This window comes from Neolamprologus multifasciatus, chromosome 9 (genome assembly GCF_963576455.1).
Source record: "Neolamprologus multifasciatus chromosome 9, fNeoMul1.2, whole genome shotgun sequence".
Taxonomy (NCBI): Eukaryota; Metazoa; Chordata; class Actinopteri; order Cichliformes; family Cichlidae; genus Neolamprologus; species Neolamprologus multifasciatus.
Window position 1 is genome coordinate 28,790,180 of NC_140447.1, and position 16,550 is coordinate 28,806,729.

Consider the following 16,550-nt stretch of genomic DNA (forward strand, 5'->3'; position numbering starts at 1 on the left):
AGACGTCACTAATCATGTGACTCTGGCCAAACGAATCAAGCCTCGACACAGTGCTTCTGAAGCAGTGTGTTGATCTTTTTGACACAAGCACCGGAGCGTCAGCTTCAAGCGGACCATCACAACCTCTCACATCTAAAGGTAAGTGTCAAGGTAACTTTGAACTGAGTTCAGTCAATCTTGAGTTTTTTTAAGTTTTCTGAGTGAAGTTTTCTGTTGCTCTCTGTGAGAGAAGACCGTTAAAGGCGAGGCTCTCCAGAGTGCAGCAAAACAGGAAAACACAGCTTCCTGTTTCAATAGTTTAGAAGTGTAAGTGAGACACGAGTAAAGAAAGGTCAAGTTTCATGAGTTGTTTTTCTCACCACTGATCGCGCGCTCAACACTCTACACATACTTGCATCACACGCGCGCTCTCAAGCATCAGTATTGTACAATTCTGGGCGTCACGTGAGTTGCAGGTGTTACCATATAACGGAAATCTCGATTGTTCTGTAGCAGGGGTTCTCAAACGTTTCACAATGAGTTTCACCCTTACGAGCGACATCACAGCACAGTAGTATAGGCAGTAGCGGTTTTTGATACGGGTGACACGGGCGGTTGCCCGGAGCGGCATCGTGGTGGGGTGGGGGGCATCACGGGCATTGGCAAGAAAAAATAAAATAAAAAATAAAAAATTGCCATGCCAGCGCATATTGGGAATGTCGTAGGCACCGATCGGTTTTCTCCCATTTGCTGGGAGTAAGAGCGCCCTCCGTTTGTGAGGTGCGCCTGCTGCTTGCTGCGCAGGGAGGAGAGGGCGGGGCGGCGGGGGAGTCTCTGGCTGGCTGGAGCGGCATCTAATAATCAACTCTCAAAATAAAACAAAATAAAAACAAAACAACAAACCGATATTATGATACAGACTTATAATTTGCACCGATGTTTTTTAGAAATTCTATACGCGAAAAGTGAGCGCGAGAGCCCTCGGTGCGCCTGCTCGCTGCTGAAGTCAAAGTAAACTTTATTGTCATCTCCGCTACATACAGTCCAGTATATAGAGAGACGAGACGACGAGGCTCCAGTTACAGCAGTGAAAGTAAACAAACAATAAATATAAGAAGAGTAAGAAAATAAATATACACTTTAGGACCAGGGGTAAAGGGATCAATAACAATTAAAAGTTTATAATGTACAGTTTGATGATTTAAAGTCTCACACACAACCCTGGAAAGGGGAGGGGGACATGCTGCTTCCAAATAGAGCACATTTCATTCATAATGTTGTAAATCCAAGCCCATTATGTATTCACGATCTGAATACTGGGTTGTGCGAAATCCCAGAAATAAACCTTAGACAAAGTGAATCTATGAACTAAGGTCAGGGGCGGATCTAGAAGGGTGGCATGGGGTGGCAAGTGCCACCCTAAAATGTTCCCTTGCCACCCCAAGTGCCACCCCAGTTTTGCATATGAAAGTGTTGTTTATTAAAATAAGATAGCATTAACAGTTTGAGCGTAGTTACAGTCAGCAGTGAATATAAATGTTAAAACTGAATATATTGCATAGTGTCCCCCCCCTCCCCCCCTCCATCAGTAACAAATGGTTCAGCCCATAGCAGGACCGGCTTTTTTCTTGTTTTCAGTAGCTTCAGTAGTTTCACATAAGTTTGTAATTTTTACTCCAGGATGGGGATGGATGATGTGCGTCCTGCGCCACCCATACAATCTGGGGCGTATCGGAGCCATTTGTGGACTGCTTGTGCAAAGACAAACTCGGACATAGAGTTTGACCCTAAGTGCTGCGTCAGGCCATCTAGGACAAAAATACACACACACACACACAAACAAAAAAGTGAATTAGAGCACATGAATAAGCTCTTGTTAACTGTCTTCAGCGGGGAGAAAGTATGTAAACTCCTAGGCTGATAAACATGAAAGTTACCAGGCGTAAATCTGCAAACTGCTGCATTTGATTCCCAAAGAGCTATGAGCGGAAAAAGTGATAAGTCTTAGCATGGTGTGCCGTGTATCCTTTAAAACAAAATAAACATGGGGTCTTCGGGCTGTACAAACTACAACCCGAAGACTAAACAAGCTGAAGACCAAAGACTCCATCTCCAGATTAACTGGACATGAAAGTCTTGTTATTAAGAAAGACAAAGTAATATAGCAAAAACTGGACATAGGAAATGTGAAACACACCCAGCAGATCAATTGATCCCTTTATTGTAAAACTTACCAAACATGCATCTGCACAGCGCTGTATCTTTAAATGCCCTTTTTTGCTTTGTCTGGTCCTTGGTTTTTTCCCTGCCCAGTTGAGTACCGAGGCTCTTTTGTAATGGCATAAGCCATTATACGGCGGACTTGCACCTCCAGTGTGGTCCCTCCAATCAAGGCAAAGCGTCTCACCTATAGACACATTTTATATTTTGTATGCAAGTGCTTGTGTGTATAATCAACATGCCGTCGTTATGTATTTAAATCACATCTGACAGCTATTACACTTTATAGTTACAAAGTGTACATAACCTTAATATACTTACCATTGCCTTATTTGCCTCTTGTGATTGAAGAGCTGCCTCTGCATTGTTTAGCTCCTCAATGTTGTGCAAGGGCAAATCCAGAGGCAGTACCCCAGCATCTACCGATTCATTGCAGCAGGGATGGCGGATGGCTCTGACCTCCTCACGGAGTTCGTTAACTGCTCTGGTCCGGTCTGACAGCATAGTTAACATCTTTTGTGAGGTCGCATCTGTTTCATAGAACAATTCTAGAAAGATTAATGGCTTAAGCAGTGAGAGGCGAAAAACTAATATATCCATAAGTGATGGTGTAACATTCTGCATTCAAGTATAAGTTGTTCTAACTGCTAAAAGTGTTTGCTAGTTTTTGCCTGTCACATATATTTGATATTTATATATGTAGCTGCCATAACCAGTGTGTGAATTGTGTGTGAATGGGTGGATGACTGAATGTGTAAAGCGCTTTGGAGTCCTTAGGGACTAGTTAAAGCGCTGTACGAATACAGGCCATTTACCATTTACCATTTATACCATGTAAAATCTGAAATTCCAAGATTTTCGAACTTGCCTTGTAATAGTGGCCTCACAGAGTCTCTGGAATCTACAGAAAAAAATCACAACAAGATGACATTCAGGAGTATAAATTTGTGTTTTGAAGATAAGAGCACAATGACATTGTGATTCAGCATTAAAACAATTTTAAAAGCATACCATCTATAGGGAAGTCCTCGACATCAGACTCTGCATGCTGGGGAGATCGCAAAGCTGTGTTGTTTTGTGTGTTCTGCCAGAGTGGCGAAAGGTGCCGGAAGCTGGGCAGGGCATTATGATGCTCGCTGTCAGTGGGCTGGGGGGAAGACTGCAGAATGGTGAGGGCTGTTTAGAAAAAGTTAATTTTTTTAAAGTGGATGGTAGTTACCAAATCCGATCTGAAAAAAAGAGGAAAAATAGGGCACAATGTCAATAAAGAGGGAAAACTAGATACAAAGACGGCTCATAGAAGCTGAACCGAGTCCTATGTGTGAAGGGACAGTAACTGCGTGTGTATATGTAAGCATTTAAACACTGAAGATAGTAAAATTAACAGTAAGTCTGCCATTGTAGGAATTCATGGCACCGGGACAAAAATGTGGCGCACAGTGTGACGTCAAAATAGGCGCACACCTTTGATGCTGCGTTTTCTCCATTTTCCTTGTCCACACGTAAATGCTGAAACTGAGTTTTCGAAAATATCCACCCTGGCAGGCTTCTTTAAAAATCTCAGTTTTCAGTTAACCAAAACGCAGTTTACGTGTGGACAAAAGGTGCAAACGCAAGTTAGGTGAGCGTGCAACGTAAAGTTTGAATTGAGTGCGAATCGAAGCGGGTGCTCTCGAATCATTAAAAGTAACAAAGTCATTGAACACATTTATACAGTTACCTTTACGTTTATCAATCATATATCACAGATTTAAATTTTTTGTAGTACTATGCTAAAAAGCAACTACAGAGCGAAAGTCTGGGTCAAGCGCCGAGGCGACGGCAAGAACAAAGGAACCCTCGACGCGTTAAAGCTAGCTTTGTAAGGGATTATAACAGCAAAGTATGAAACGAAAATGTTTTTTTTGTTGATAGACTTTGTTCGCAGTGCAATTTATTTGTTGCCAGATTGTAAGATGAAAGTAGACACAATTTCAGGCTCCCACATTTTGTCCAAAACTGTACATTAACGAGTTTTTATTTTTATTTTTTTTTACTGTTATTCAAATGCAACTGTGGAAATAAAGAATAGAAAAAAATTCATTCATTCTTACCTTATACTAATCATGGTGCAGGCCAGTGCAGTGCATGAACTGATGCCTTCTCCGGTCAATTCCGCTGAGAGTAAATCTAATGTCCTGCTCTACTGTACAAGACAATGGTTACCTGGCGGGATGTACCAATGTGATAGGGGTGCTGCGGAATAGTCCAAGTGATCGCTGCTTTAATTTCCCGGTCAACTATACATAAATTGCACGTCGACACGATTTTTTAAAGCTGGTGCACTAGACCAAAAGTCATTGATAACAAAAGAACAATAAATCTACTTTCTCTGGTACTTTATACCAGCTCAGTTGCAATGCAATTTAACGCTCAACTACAGATCGATGACTCTTTGATGGTGGCCAGCGCCGAATGATGGTCAACTATAAATAGACGTTTTCTCGACGTTGTTGTTGTCACCTGGTCGACTACAAATAGATCAACTATCAATGACAAAAAAACAACGGTAAATCAACATCATTACAACGTCCCTATAGTAAGACCGTCGGTTTACCACAATATTTTAATGTTGTTACAACATTGGCATTTCAACCCTGACCATAACGACGGATCGGATGAAAAATCAACATCAATTCAATGTTGTCTTCCTATCTGGGTACTCACTTAGAAGAAGCGGCCGCGACCACTGGCAATAAGGAAAGGCTGCTCTTTATAGAGGACTCATGCTCGGGGAGACGTTTTCTGGTCCACCCTCTCTCCCAGAAGAGCCCCAGGAACACTTGTGTCGTCTTTGCATACCTCCACAATTACATATTGTTTATCTTTAAAATTTTTTTTAGATTTTCTGTATACCACCAGAGAGACATTAAGTACCACTAGTGGTATGTGTACCACAGTGTGAGAACCATTGTTCTAAACCATGCTGTGAAACTCCTGGGGACCACCCCTTAAGGGTGAGATTAAAAGTATATGTGTATGACTGAGGGACTGCCCCTCAGATCTGCTCTGGGAGAAACATAGGAATGTAGAAGAGGTGAAGGAAGTGTGTGTTTTAAAAAACAAAACAAACAAAAAACAAACAAACAGCATGTCGGCGTTAGGGGTGCAACAATACTCATATTGATATTGAACCGTTTGATACAGTGCTTTCGGTTTGGTACGCATATGTATCGAACAATACAAAATTTCTTATTTGTTTTATCAACTTTTCTTCGGACGATGCTGTCTGTGTTGAGTAGGGATGGGTACCGGTATCCGGTGCCATGATGGCACCGGTTCTGACATAAACGGTAGTAACCAGACTGAAAAGCAGCGCACATTTCGTTGCTTTTTTTTCCTGAGCTGTGATACACTTTAGATTCTAGCCAATCATTTTACGTTTCCGAGGATAGTAGGCGGGTCCAGGTACGATTAAAAATGCCCAAGGCAAAGCGGTCAAAAATCTCGCTGTACTTCACAGCAAAAGCTGATACTGTGATACTGTCAAAAGAGGTAACACCTCAAATCTGATGAAACACCTGGCGACGCATAGCCTTTTTTTAAAAAGCCGAGAAATGCGCCGTATTTGATAGCTTGCTGCGAGACCTCACACCGTGCACATCTACTGCGGGTGTGGTGCCTGTTATCGGACCCAGGGTTTGCAACATCCCCCAAAAACCCGAAGAGGAGAGTCCTGGCCCCTAGCCCTGCCAGTGTAGCAGAAATGATGAGGATGATGATGGCAGCAGCAGCCGCTCTTCTCTGCGTGAGTAGCTTAATGTGGTTCGTGTGTAATTCACGTTGAGTAGGCTAACCACGTTATTACATTAATGCATGTAAGGTGAACTAGCAAACATCATCATAGTTACATGCGGCTGTCTTCTTGTTTGATGGCAGATACTCCCTTCACCCTGGCCAAAAAGGCTAAAATGACCAAAGAAAAAGTGGAAATCAGTTAACCATGAGAGGTTTTTGGACAAAGTTTGTGTTTTTTTTCCATTGTTTAAGCACTGCTTCCAGCCAAGAGTGATACCATATATGCACCATAGCTGCAGAAAAGGCTAACATTGTTATCTTTTTACAAAAAACAGCTGAACATGAGAGGTTTTTGGACCAATTTTGTGTTTTCCATTCTTTAAGCACCGGTTTGAGCACCGTTTAAGCACCGGCACCATTTCAAAAGTACCGGTTTGGCACCGGTATCGGATAAAACCTAAACGATACCCATCCCTAGTGTTGAGCGCTCAGTGGATCTGCGTTCGACTACTACGCCTAGGCTGCACAGTCGAGCGCAGATCCACTGAGCGCAGTGCAAGTTAGCGAGACAGAAGCTAAGCTCGTTGCAACATGGCAACTGCCTCAATGCTACCTGAAATTGAAGCTCCCCCACCCTCATTCAGATCTGGTGTTTGGAACTGTCTTGATTTTCATGTGAAGCATGACCCTGATGGTAAGCGCGTCATGGACAAACGTAAAACAGTATGCCGGCTGTGCCACGCAATGCTCAATTGGTGGGAATAGCGCGTTAGCGCAGTTAGCTTGCTAACATGTTGACGCTGTCCAGCCCCTTCGCACGGGGCGATCCACGGTAACTCGTTAACGGAGATTTGCAGCGTTATGGCGTTAACGGCATTTTAACGAGATTAATGCTGACAGCACTAGTGGGAACACAACGAATATGACTGCACATTTATGCCGACATCATCCTAGTGCAAAGACAAGTGGAAGCAGACTAAAACAACAAGCACGCATGCTACAAACTTTACAGAGTCATTTAGACAGCCGTTAGCACATGATTCTCCTTATGGGGACCTGATATGTTTAATATGCTGCTGAGAATATAGCCCAGAAGAAGCGTATAGTATAGCTTTTATTTTGGAAAGAGCCATATCTCTGTAATAAACTCTCTTTTCCAAAGATGAGTGATTTCTCTATCAGATAGATTTATTTATTTTTTTGTTGTTTCATCAACATTAAATTTAAAAACTGTACTTTTGAGTTAAAATATATATTTATAATTTTAATAAATGACAAATTAAAAAGGCATGAAAATTTTTGTCTCTAAAAAAATATTGAACCGTATCGAACTGAACTGTGAATATTGTTTATCGTTGCACTCCTAGTTGGAGGTAAAAGTGCTGCAATGAAAAACATTTCAAGAAAATGTAAAAAAAATGTATTCCAGGATAAAACACAGCTGTTGTTGTCTTATCGGTACAAATCGTTGTGTCGGCCCACTGGGTATTTGATTCTAATAACAGGCCTCAGTCTCTCCTGCTACTGGTCTGCCACACTGCTAAATTTGGTATCGGTGCTCAAACCTTTTGTGTCTGTTTGCCCACCTCGGGAATCAAAAAGTTGTTGTTTTTTGTTGTCAGATGAACATATGAGACACTTTGACTCTTCAGTGCAGTGTGGAGCCTAACAAAGATCTGTTTTGTGTCCCAGCTGACCAGCAGGAGGAGAAGAGTCTGACGGAGCAGCAGAGGAACATTTTCAGCTACTTGGACTCAGCTCAGCCACTACAGAGAAAACAATGAGCTCAACACAGAAGGTGACAGAAAGAGCAGGGCGATATGACCAAAAATATTTATCACAATATACATTTGAAAATTTGCGATAACGATATAGCTGACGATATAATTGACACTAGACAAAATACTTTACAACTCCACAACTTTATTAGTGCAAAAAAAAAACCCAAAACAATGTATTTTCACTTAAACAAGCAGCTGTTTTTTATGTGTATTAAAGTTATATAAAAATATTAACAGTGCAAATGCAAATGCCTTGGAGCAAATGTCGGCCAATTTCCACTGGAAATGCCTTTTGGTTAAACTGTCAGCAGGCAATTTGTATTTGCACTGTTACATTTTTATATAACTTTAATGCACATAAAAACAGTTACTTGTTTAAGTGAAAATACATTCTTTTTTTTTTTTTTGCACTAATAAAGTGGTGGAGTTGTAAATTATTTTGTCTCGCCTCAATTATATCGTCAGTTATATCGTTATCACAAATTTTCAAATGTATATCGTGATAAATATTTTTGGTTATATCGCCCTGCTCTACTTTCATGTGTTACTGTTTAGGCTTAAATGTGTTTGATGTTTGGTGCCTTTTTCTTAATGTAAAAAAAACCCTTAGGTTATAATCAGACATTTTTTTTTCACTGGACCAAGCTGGTCATTTTACCAGCTCAGCTCTAATTCATATGACAGATAATATATGGTATGGTATAAACATCTAGATGATGGGAAAGTGGTATTCTTGGACTTTAGTGCTGCGTTTGATTCAATAAATTTTGATCTTTTGATTGATAAGCTAAAATGTTATTGATTTTCACCAGCTGCTCTGTGCTGGATAAAAAATTATTTGGACAGAAGATAGCAAAGGGTTTATTATACTGGTTATTTCTCCGAGGGCTGCGATATGAACTGCGGTTTACCCCAAGGCAGCTGCCTCACTTCTCTATTCAGTTTTCACAAATGATCAGCAATATATCTTGGCTTAATCTTGGGTATGCCAATGATTCCACCATGTTTTATTCAGCCCGTGACAACTCTGAATTGATCAGCGTGTCACAACAAAATTTGCTGAATGTGTTTGACTGGATAAGTAAAAATAACATGATTTTAAATGTATCTAAATCCAAATCTATGTTAATTAGAAGCAGATTAGTCAACAGCTCCCAACTGAATTTTTCCATATCCAGTGTTAGAACACGTCACCCAGATTAAAGTACTCGGCGTTACCATAAATCACCACCTTTCATGGTCTCAGCACATCGACTCTGTTTTTAAGAAAATGGGACAAGGTATAGTTATGGGTATGAAATGCTCTTTCTGTATCACTTCTTCAATTATGAAAGATGTCATTAATGCACTAGTAATGTCTCATCTGGAGTATTGTTCAATCATTTGGTCAGCAGCTAATAAGACAGATCTTAACAGGCTTCAGTTAGTCCAGAATAAGGCGTCCAGATTAGTGTTAAGATGTTCATACTATACTAATATCGATAAAATGCATAATAAACTTTCTTGGCTTCCTGTACAGGCTAAAATATTCTATGGCTTACTTGTAGTTATAAAGAAAGCAATTCTGTTAAACACACCACATGTTTTTCTGCTCAGCTGCAGTATCCAGATGAAATACATAATGATATTACACAATTTTCAACAAACTGCAATTTAGTTAATCCTCAAGTTAAAAGTAACTTTTTATAAAACTATTATATTTAGAGCATCTTTTAAGTGGAATAAATTGCCCTATAAAATTAGAGAATTATTCAAACTATTTAAAACTTCAATGAACACTTAAAAGCCGATTTACAGAGCTTTTAGTTGTTGTAATATTGTAAGAGAGGATTTGTTTTTGAAATTTGTGTAATGTGCCTCAATGTTATTGATATTATTATTATTGATTGCTTATATTTTAACAATTGTGAAACTGTGGATGTAAGAGCCAAATTATGTGGGTATCTTAAATCCACTTTATTGTGTAATATTTTATGTGATTTGTATTTGACGGAAGACGAGCAACCTCGGTTGTGGAAGCTATTGAGGTTCCTTTTGAATAAAGAAATAAACAAAAATAATTCATGACTGTTTAAACACTAAAATCATGCCCATCCCTCCTGATTGTACACACACACACACTTATATTATTTTATAATTTATATTATTTTCTTGTTTCCTATTACATATTTCTATAATTTGTATAGATTTATATATAATCATTTACTGATAAGAAATCCTATGTTTGTTTATTTGTTTATAGGTTGGATGTAATGTGTTAGAACTACCAGCAGGTGGGGATAAGAGACCTTTAAGGTGTTTGGTGCCACACTCCACCTTCAGGTTTAAAATGGAGGGAGTTTGAAGGTTGAGTTTGTTCCACGACTGCATTTCACTCACTGGCTCTGTTTGTATCTCTGTCACTGCAGGACCAACATGGAGCGAGAAGTCAGCGCTCTCAGGTGGCCGACAAACCTCACAGAAGAAAGAGAGAGAAAAAACACACCTGTGACGAGTGTGGGAAGGATTTTACTAGGAAGAATTCACTAAAACTTCATCAGGTCATCCACACTGGAGAGAAACCGTTCAGCTGTGACTTGTGTGGAAAGTCTTTTTCCTTGAAGGGTTCCCTAAAAACACACCAACTCATCCACAGTGGAGTTAAAGCGTACAGCTGTGATCAGTGTGGCAGAGCTTTTACTCACAGTAGCAACTTACAGAGTCATCTAGTTACCCACTCTGGAATTAAGGCATACAGCTGTGACGAGTGTGGGAAGGATTTTACTAGGAAGGATTCACTAAAACATCATCAGGTCATCCACACTGGAGAGAGACCGTTCAGCTGTGACTTGTGTGGAAAGTCTTTTTCCTTGAAGGGTTCCCTAAAAACACACCAACTCATCCACAGTGGAGTTAAAGCGTACAGCTGTGATCAGTGTGGCAGAGCTTTTACTCACAGTAGCTACTTACAGAATCATCTTGTTACCCATTCTGGAATTAAGGCATACAGCTGTGACATCTGTGGAAAAACTTTCAGCCGGAGAGGAACCCGAAATACACACCTGCGCATTCACACCAGACATGATGTGTACTGCTGTGAACAGTGTGGCAAATACTTTGCTACAGACAAAGGGCTAAAACTACACATGTTTACCCACACTGAGGAGAGACCTTATAAATGTGACCTGTGTGAGAAGACTTTTAAATCTCCATATGACCTGAGAAAACACCAACAGATCCACACCAGAAAGAGACTCTACAAGTGCAGTTACTGTGAGGTATGTATTTATATTTTTATCTTGTCATTTTAGCCTGACTGTTTGGAACAACTCTGCTCATTAAACTGTGTTAGCATGTTAGCAATTCTACTGCATGGAAAAGCAGCTCTTTGGCTACGTTCACACTGCAGGTCTTAATGCTCAATTCCGATTTTTTGATCAAATCCGATTTTTTTTTGTCTGCTTGTTCACACTACAAATAAAATGTGACAGCAAACGCGCTCTAGTGTGAACGCTCAAAGCGTCCCGCATGCGCAAAAGAAGGTGTCACACACAACACGCTCTGTTTAGACCCACATGTATCGGATTCTGTCCCACATACGAAAGTGACCCAGATTGGATATGAAAATATCGGATTTCGTTCACACTGTCATACAATGATCAGATATGGGTCGCATAGGGTCAAAAAAATTGGATTTGATGCGCTTTCGCCTGCAGTGTGAACGTAGCTCTGAGTGATTATTCAGATTTTCATTTCAGTTATGATTTTAGTATTATTGTAGTATTATGGTGGTAGTATTGTAGTTATTGCATTCCAGTAAACTGAGTGTGTTAACTGAAACAGTAAAATGTAATTGGACGTCTGCAGAGATGCTCTTTATTTCAGGCGACGTTCAGGATAAAAGTGTTGAAGGACTGACTTACACTGTCTTTGTGTCTTTGTTTAGAAGCAGAGCGACACAGATGGATCCAGTTCTCAACTCTGTCATCACTGTGGTGGTGGGAAAGACTTTCGTTGTGACCTCTGTGGAAAAACTTTCAGTTGGCAAGCTGCCCTAAAAATACATCAACGTAGACACACTGGAGACAAACTGAAATACTGCAAAGAATGTGGGAGAAGCTTCACCACTTCAAGTGACTTAAAACAACATGAACTGATTCACAGTGGGGTTAAACAGCACCTCTGTGATCAGTGTGGGTCATCCTTCACCACTGCAAGTAACCTTAAAAAACACAAACGAGTCCACACGGGAGAGAAACCATACAAGTGCAGACACTGTGACAAAAGCTTCTCACGTTCAGGTCATCGTAACATTCATGAATGTGCACACATGGAAGGAAACTACAGCTGTGACCAGTGTGGCAAGAGCTTCAGGAATCTCAGATCATACTCCGAACACAAACGATCCCACGTTACTAATAAACTGTTTCACTGTTACCAATGTGCCCAAACATTCACCTCATTGTCTGCTCTGTGCAAACATCAGCGTGATCACTCAGGGCTGAAATCACTCCCATCACTGGATCACAGTGAATCTGAAGAGACAGAAAGATCCTCTGGTTTCAGTGTCAGACTCAAAAAGGTTGAGATCAGGCTCCACAGAGTTCAGATTGAATCATTTAAACTTGTGTTGAACTGAACTGGTTGCTGGGCTGAACTTCGACATAATACAGATTTACATGGGATCTTATTTTCTGTCGTTTTACTGAGTCAGTTTTGTCCTTTTTTCTCTGTCCTCGTTTTGCTCGTCTGTAAATAATTGAAAGTCAAATAGTTCATTTTCATTGTTCTCCAGCAAAACGTTTTGGAAACTCATGTTTAACCTTTAAAACTCTGACATGTTTTAGCACACAAGGCTTCATCGGGGAGTTCACTCATGATTGGACCATGAGAATAAAGGTTTTTAGTTCTTTCAAAGAGAGTCTTGGAGGTGTTTGATGTTTCTGTTTTTCTGAAACTACCTGAAAGAAAAACTATTTTTCTTGCTTTATGTAGTGTGGAAGTTTTTAATTTTTCTTTCATCTGTGATGTTCTTGAATGTGTTCACATGAAGATGGTACAAATAAACTGTCCTTTTAGCTTTAGCTCTTAATTTATTCAGTATTTATGGATGTAGCACAGCAGCAGTTTCTTGATTAACACTAGATTTACTAAACCTGCGCAAATTTGCGTAACTTCCCTAAACCCAACACCTCCTAGAATTACTGGGGGGTTTTTTTATTTTCTGGTGCAAGTCCCGAGGTTTTCTGCAGGGACACCGGCCCTCGTGGACTGAGATTGCCCACCCCTAATCTAGACCAAGAAGATAACCAAAAATACAAAATCAAACCAAGACATGAAAACTCAAAATACTGTGTCAAACTGGCCCAGAACCGGGATACTCTTTGGGTAAAAATTAAGCCAACATCCAAGTGTCAAAGGTCGGTTCTAAAAACAAGTCAGTCCCTGAAGCTTATTTGTCTCACAGATGCTAATTCGGTGACTGCAGGAACGTGTAAGGAATGTTTTGGGACTGTACCCCTGTCTGATCTTAAAAAAAACTAACTTTGTTGTTACATTACAGCAACATTGAGGAAACATTTAACGGCTGATCATGGAGCAGGATGAATGTCAAAGGGAAAGTCCCTGGGACGCTTCCGGTTATGCTTCCATCCGGCGTAGTCATCTGACCGGTCCGTGCTATATCGCCCCTCTTGACCCAGAGTGGTATAACGTTTTGTAGAAAAGTCTGATCAATTCGCTCTCTCTCTCTCTCTCACACTACAAAATAATAAATTCTCTGGGGGTTTTTCTCATATGTTTATGGTACCCGACGGAGGAAGCATTGATGAACCGACGGTCATCTGACTCCTTCTTGATGTGCGTACAACAAGGCCATTTTCTTTTAGGGTTTCTGTCTATTTTCTGTCAATGGGAAAACCCGTTGTAAAAGTAGCTATAAAAATGAAGAAAAACTCTTTACTTTGGTTTGAGTGGCTGCACAAAACCAAAATACCTCATTGGGGTGTTTTAATAAAATTATTTAGTTATGAATTTAGTTCTGAGTTCTGAATATGTGCGCGGTGCTTTTTTTTCCACTAAGGGTTATTTTACACGTACTAGGAGTTGAGGCCTGCATGAAATTCTTTGCTAGGTTACAAGCATTAAGAAATACTAATATCGATCGGTTGTTGACGCCTTCTTGACCTGCGGTGTGTGCAAAATAAGACCGTTTTCTTTTAAGGATTCTATTTTCTGTTAATGAGAAAACCTGTTGTAAAAGTAGCTCAAAAGATGAAGAAAAACTCTTTACTTTTGGTCTGATAAGGAGTGGCTGCACCAAACCAAAATACCTCATCGAGGTGTTTTAATAAATTATTTGGGATAGAGTTCTGAATATGTGAGCTGCGCTTTTTTCACTAAGGGATATTTTTTTACACATACGAGGAGACGAGTGGGCGGCCTGTAGGTTAATATAAGAAAGTAAAATACATCCGCTATTGTAAAAAGAAATGGCTCTCTACAAGCAATAGAAAGTCCTTCTTTTCATTACAAGCGCTGGTGTAGCGCCACCTGGCTCTATAAATATAAATGCAATCTGTTACTAGTCAGATAATCTTAAAGGTTTTTATTTTATTGTGGCTGTAATAAGATTAACATAAGAAAGAAAAATAAAGCCACTATTGAAAAAAGAAATAGCTCTTTACCGAGAAAAAGGTTATCAAGATCATTGTCATAATACTGAAACATTTAAACAGAATTCAAATTATGAGTTTGTCTGTGAAAAACTAACAGTCTTGATCATTCTGTCTGTCTCTATGCAGCATGCGCTCCGATCTCCACTGACTCATCAGAAATCTGCTGCGTCACCCCCCTGAACTTTTCCTCCCCCCAGGAACCACCCCTCCTTTTTTCCCACCGGATGCGATTAGTCACACATATGGAATCGATTAGACACTTCTGGAGTACTTCCGGTAAGGTCAAAAGGTCAAGGCTAGGGCCATCAATCAAATTGATGACACATGTTGTAGGGTTATGTTTTTTTTTTCTATAAGGATGTTATGTGTTTGTATACTTTCTGCCCAGTTTGACCCATTTAGCAGAAGTCAGCCTGTTTAAGGCTCTGATATCTATTCTGTATGACTTAAAGCAGTTATGACATAGTCTGATTTTCTCACCCAATAAAGGAATATTTAATATATCAGTCTACTCTTCATTCTATCAGACACAGTTATCACAGCTTGTACATTTGCTTTTTACACATATATGTAAGCATTGAGCCAAATGTAATAATGCCAACACATTAAATGAACAATATTTGTCTCTTATATATAATACATCTATATATACACTGTCAAAGATACTTGTCTTTAAGTAAAGATTTAAGGTGATAGGAAAAATAAATAACTGCAACTTGAATCTTTACTGAAGCTCAGTATTTGACACGGAGTTCAAACTCACTGCTGTAATGACTAATAATGATTAATATAATAACTATAATATCGGCCATATTATATTTACATTACCAAAGTGAGATGACTTTAGTCTCATGAACAACATTAGCTAATTGTTATTTACCAGCTAATCTTAAAATGACTGTTCAGTACAGAAATGAAGCCCAAAAATCATGTTTTACAGTCCTGTGGTCTCAGCCTCAGATACTTATTAAATTACACAGAGCTCATGTAGAAACAAATGAACAAAATATGTTCTCCTTCATTTCTGTCAAACAAAGCTGTATGAAACGTTTCCAGATGTTAGTATAATGGTTGCTAGGCAACCTGGGCAGCGCAACGGAGGCTAGACGTCCCATTTCACAAGCCTACAAGCCTCGCACTTCCAGCCTTAGCAGTCTTTGAGTACGCGGCCCTTGAGGATCATTAAGGCTGCAGACCCTGAATTGGGATACAGCTCTGGTCTGATGGGGGAGGGGACCAGAGAAAACTACGGAGTCCGACATTGTTTTGGCAAAATTACACACCTATTCAATATTGATTTTAGTGACCTCGATTTTAGTGATTGGCGTAACCGGGTGTTGATTGATTGATTGATAATACTTTATCCATCCCAAGGGAAATTGGGTAACCCTCTCAGGATCAAATTAAGTTTTTGTTGCTAATGCACAACCAAGTCCTGCAGTGATACTTCTGAGTAAAAAAAAACAACAACTCATAAAATATGTATGTGGGGGAATCAGGTTGTTAGTTTTTAACTGTTGCAAATCGGCAACGCCTGCCTCGAGCGGGTTAAGGCTGCCAGCCTTGCCAGCGCCATCTTACTCTCCCAACCATACATACATTACACAAACATCACATGATTCCAGTCAGTATGAGCAGATTCTTGAGAACAATGTTCAAGAATCAGTGACAAAGTTGAAGTTGTGCCGGGGCTGATATTTCAACAAGACAACAATCCTAAAAAGTGCTCAAAATCTAGTAAGGCATTCATTCAACTGGTAGAGATGCAGGTATCTGGTCGTCCTGGGTTCCACAGACTATCAGCTAAAAAAAATAAACACATTAAATTGCTGCACATTTGTAGAATAACATTTAAGATTACTTTAAAAACAAAATATATTTTTTATTACATTAAATGTAAAGAGTCAAATGGAAGTATTTTTAAAGTTATTTCATGATATTTATATTATGAAAAGCAGATTTTTGACAATTTAAGTTTTTTACAAAATAAACATGCAAAAAACAAACAACAAGAACACAAAGCTGGCAAACCCAACCAAAATTGATCAAAATCTACCGAAAATACTCCCACACGACAGAACCTCTCCTCTGCCTCTGGCTCCATATCTCTCAATAGAACAATCTGTGGTTTGCTATC

The 16,550-nt window shown here is 39.7% G+C and overlaps 2 protein-coding genes and 1 long non-coding RNA gene across 4 annotated transcripts in view; 2 read left to right on the top strand and 1 right to left on the bottom strand.

Annotated features, from left to right (window-relative positions):
• LOC146511744 (uncharacterized) overlaps positions 1 to 16,550 on the top strand; it is a 58,808-nt gene that overhangs the window by 23,207 nt on the left and 19,051 nt on the right. The window lies entirely within an intron of this gene.
• Positions 15 to 14,660, top strand: LOC146511745 (uncharacterized). 2 transcript variants are annotated; one of them, XR_014876031.1, is made up of 6 exons: positions 15 to 138; positions 7,669 to 7,774; positions 10,166 to 11,014; positions 11,683 to 11,953; positions 13,300 to 13,595; positions 14,540 to 14,660. XR_014876031.1 is itself a non-coding variant. In XM_085172374.1 (4 exons), exons 2-4 carry the CDS (start codon positions 7,757 to 7,759, stop codon positions 12,373 to 12,375), a joined length of 1,560 nt encoding a protein of 519 aa, XP_085028500.1. In that variant the 5' UTR covers positions 15 to 138; positions 7,669 to 7,756; the 3' UTR covers positions 12,376 to 13,293. The 2 variants fall into 2 exon arrangements, 1 of the variants encoding a protein (XP_085028500.1); XM_085172374.1 differs by lacking the exons at positions 13,300 to 13,595; positions 14,540 to 14,660 and having other exon boundaries at positions 11,683 to 13,293.
• On the bottom strand, positions 1,559 to 7,259 carry LOC146511746 (uncharacterized). Its single transcript, XR_014876043.1, has 3 exons — positions 3,211 to 7,259; positions 2,521 to 3,100; positions 1,559 to 2,386 (listed from the first exon to the last, which is right to left on the bottom strand). It is a non-coding gene; the product is annotated as an uncharacterized LOC146511746 (long non-coding RNA).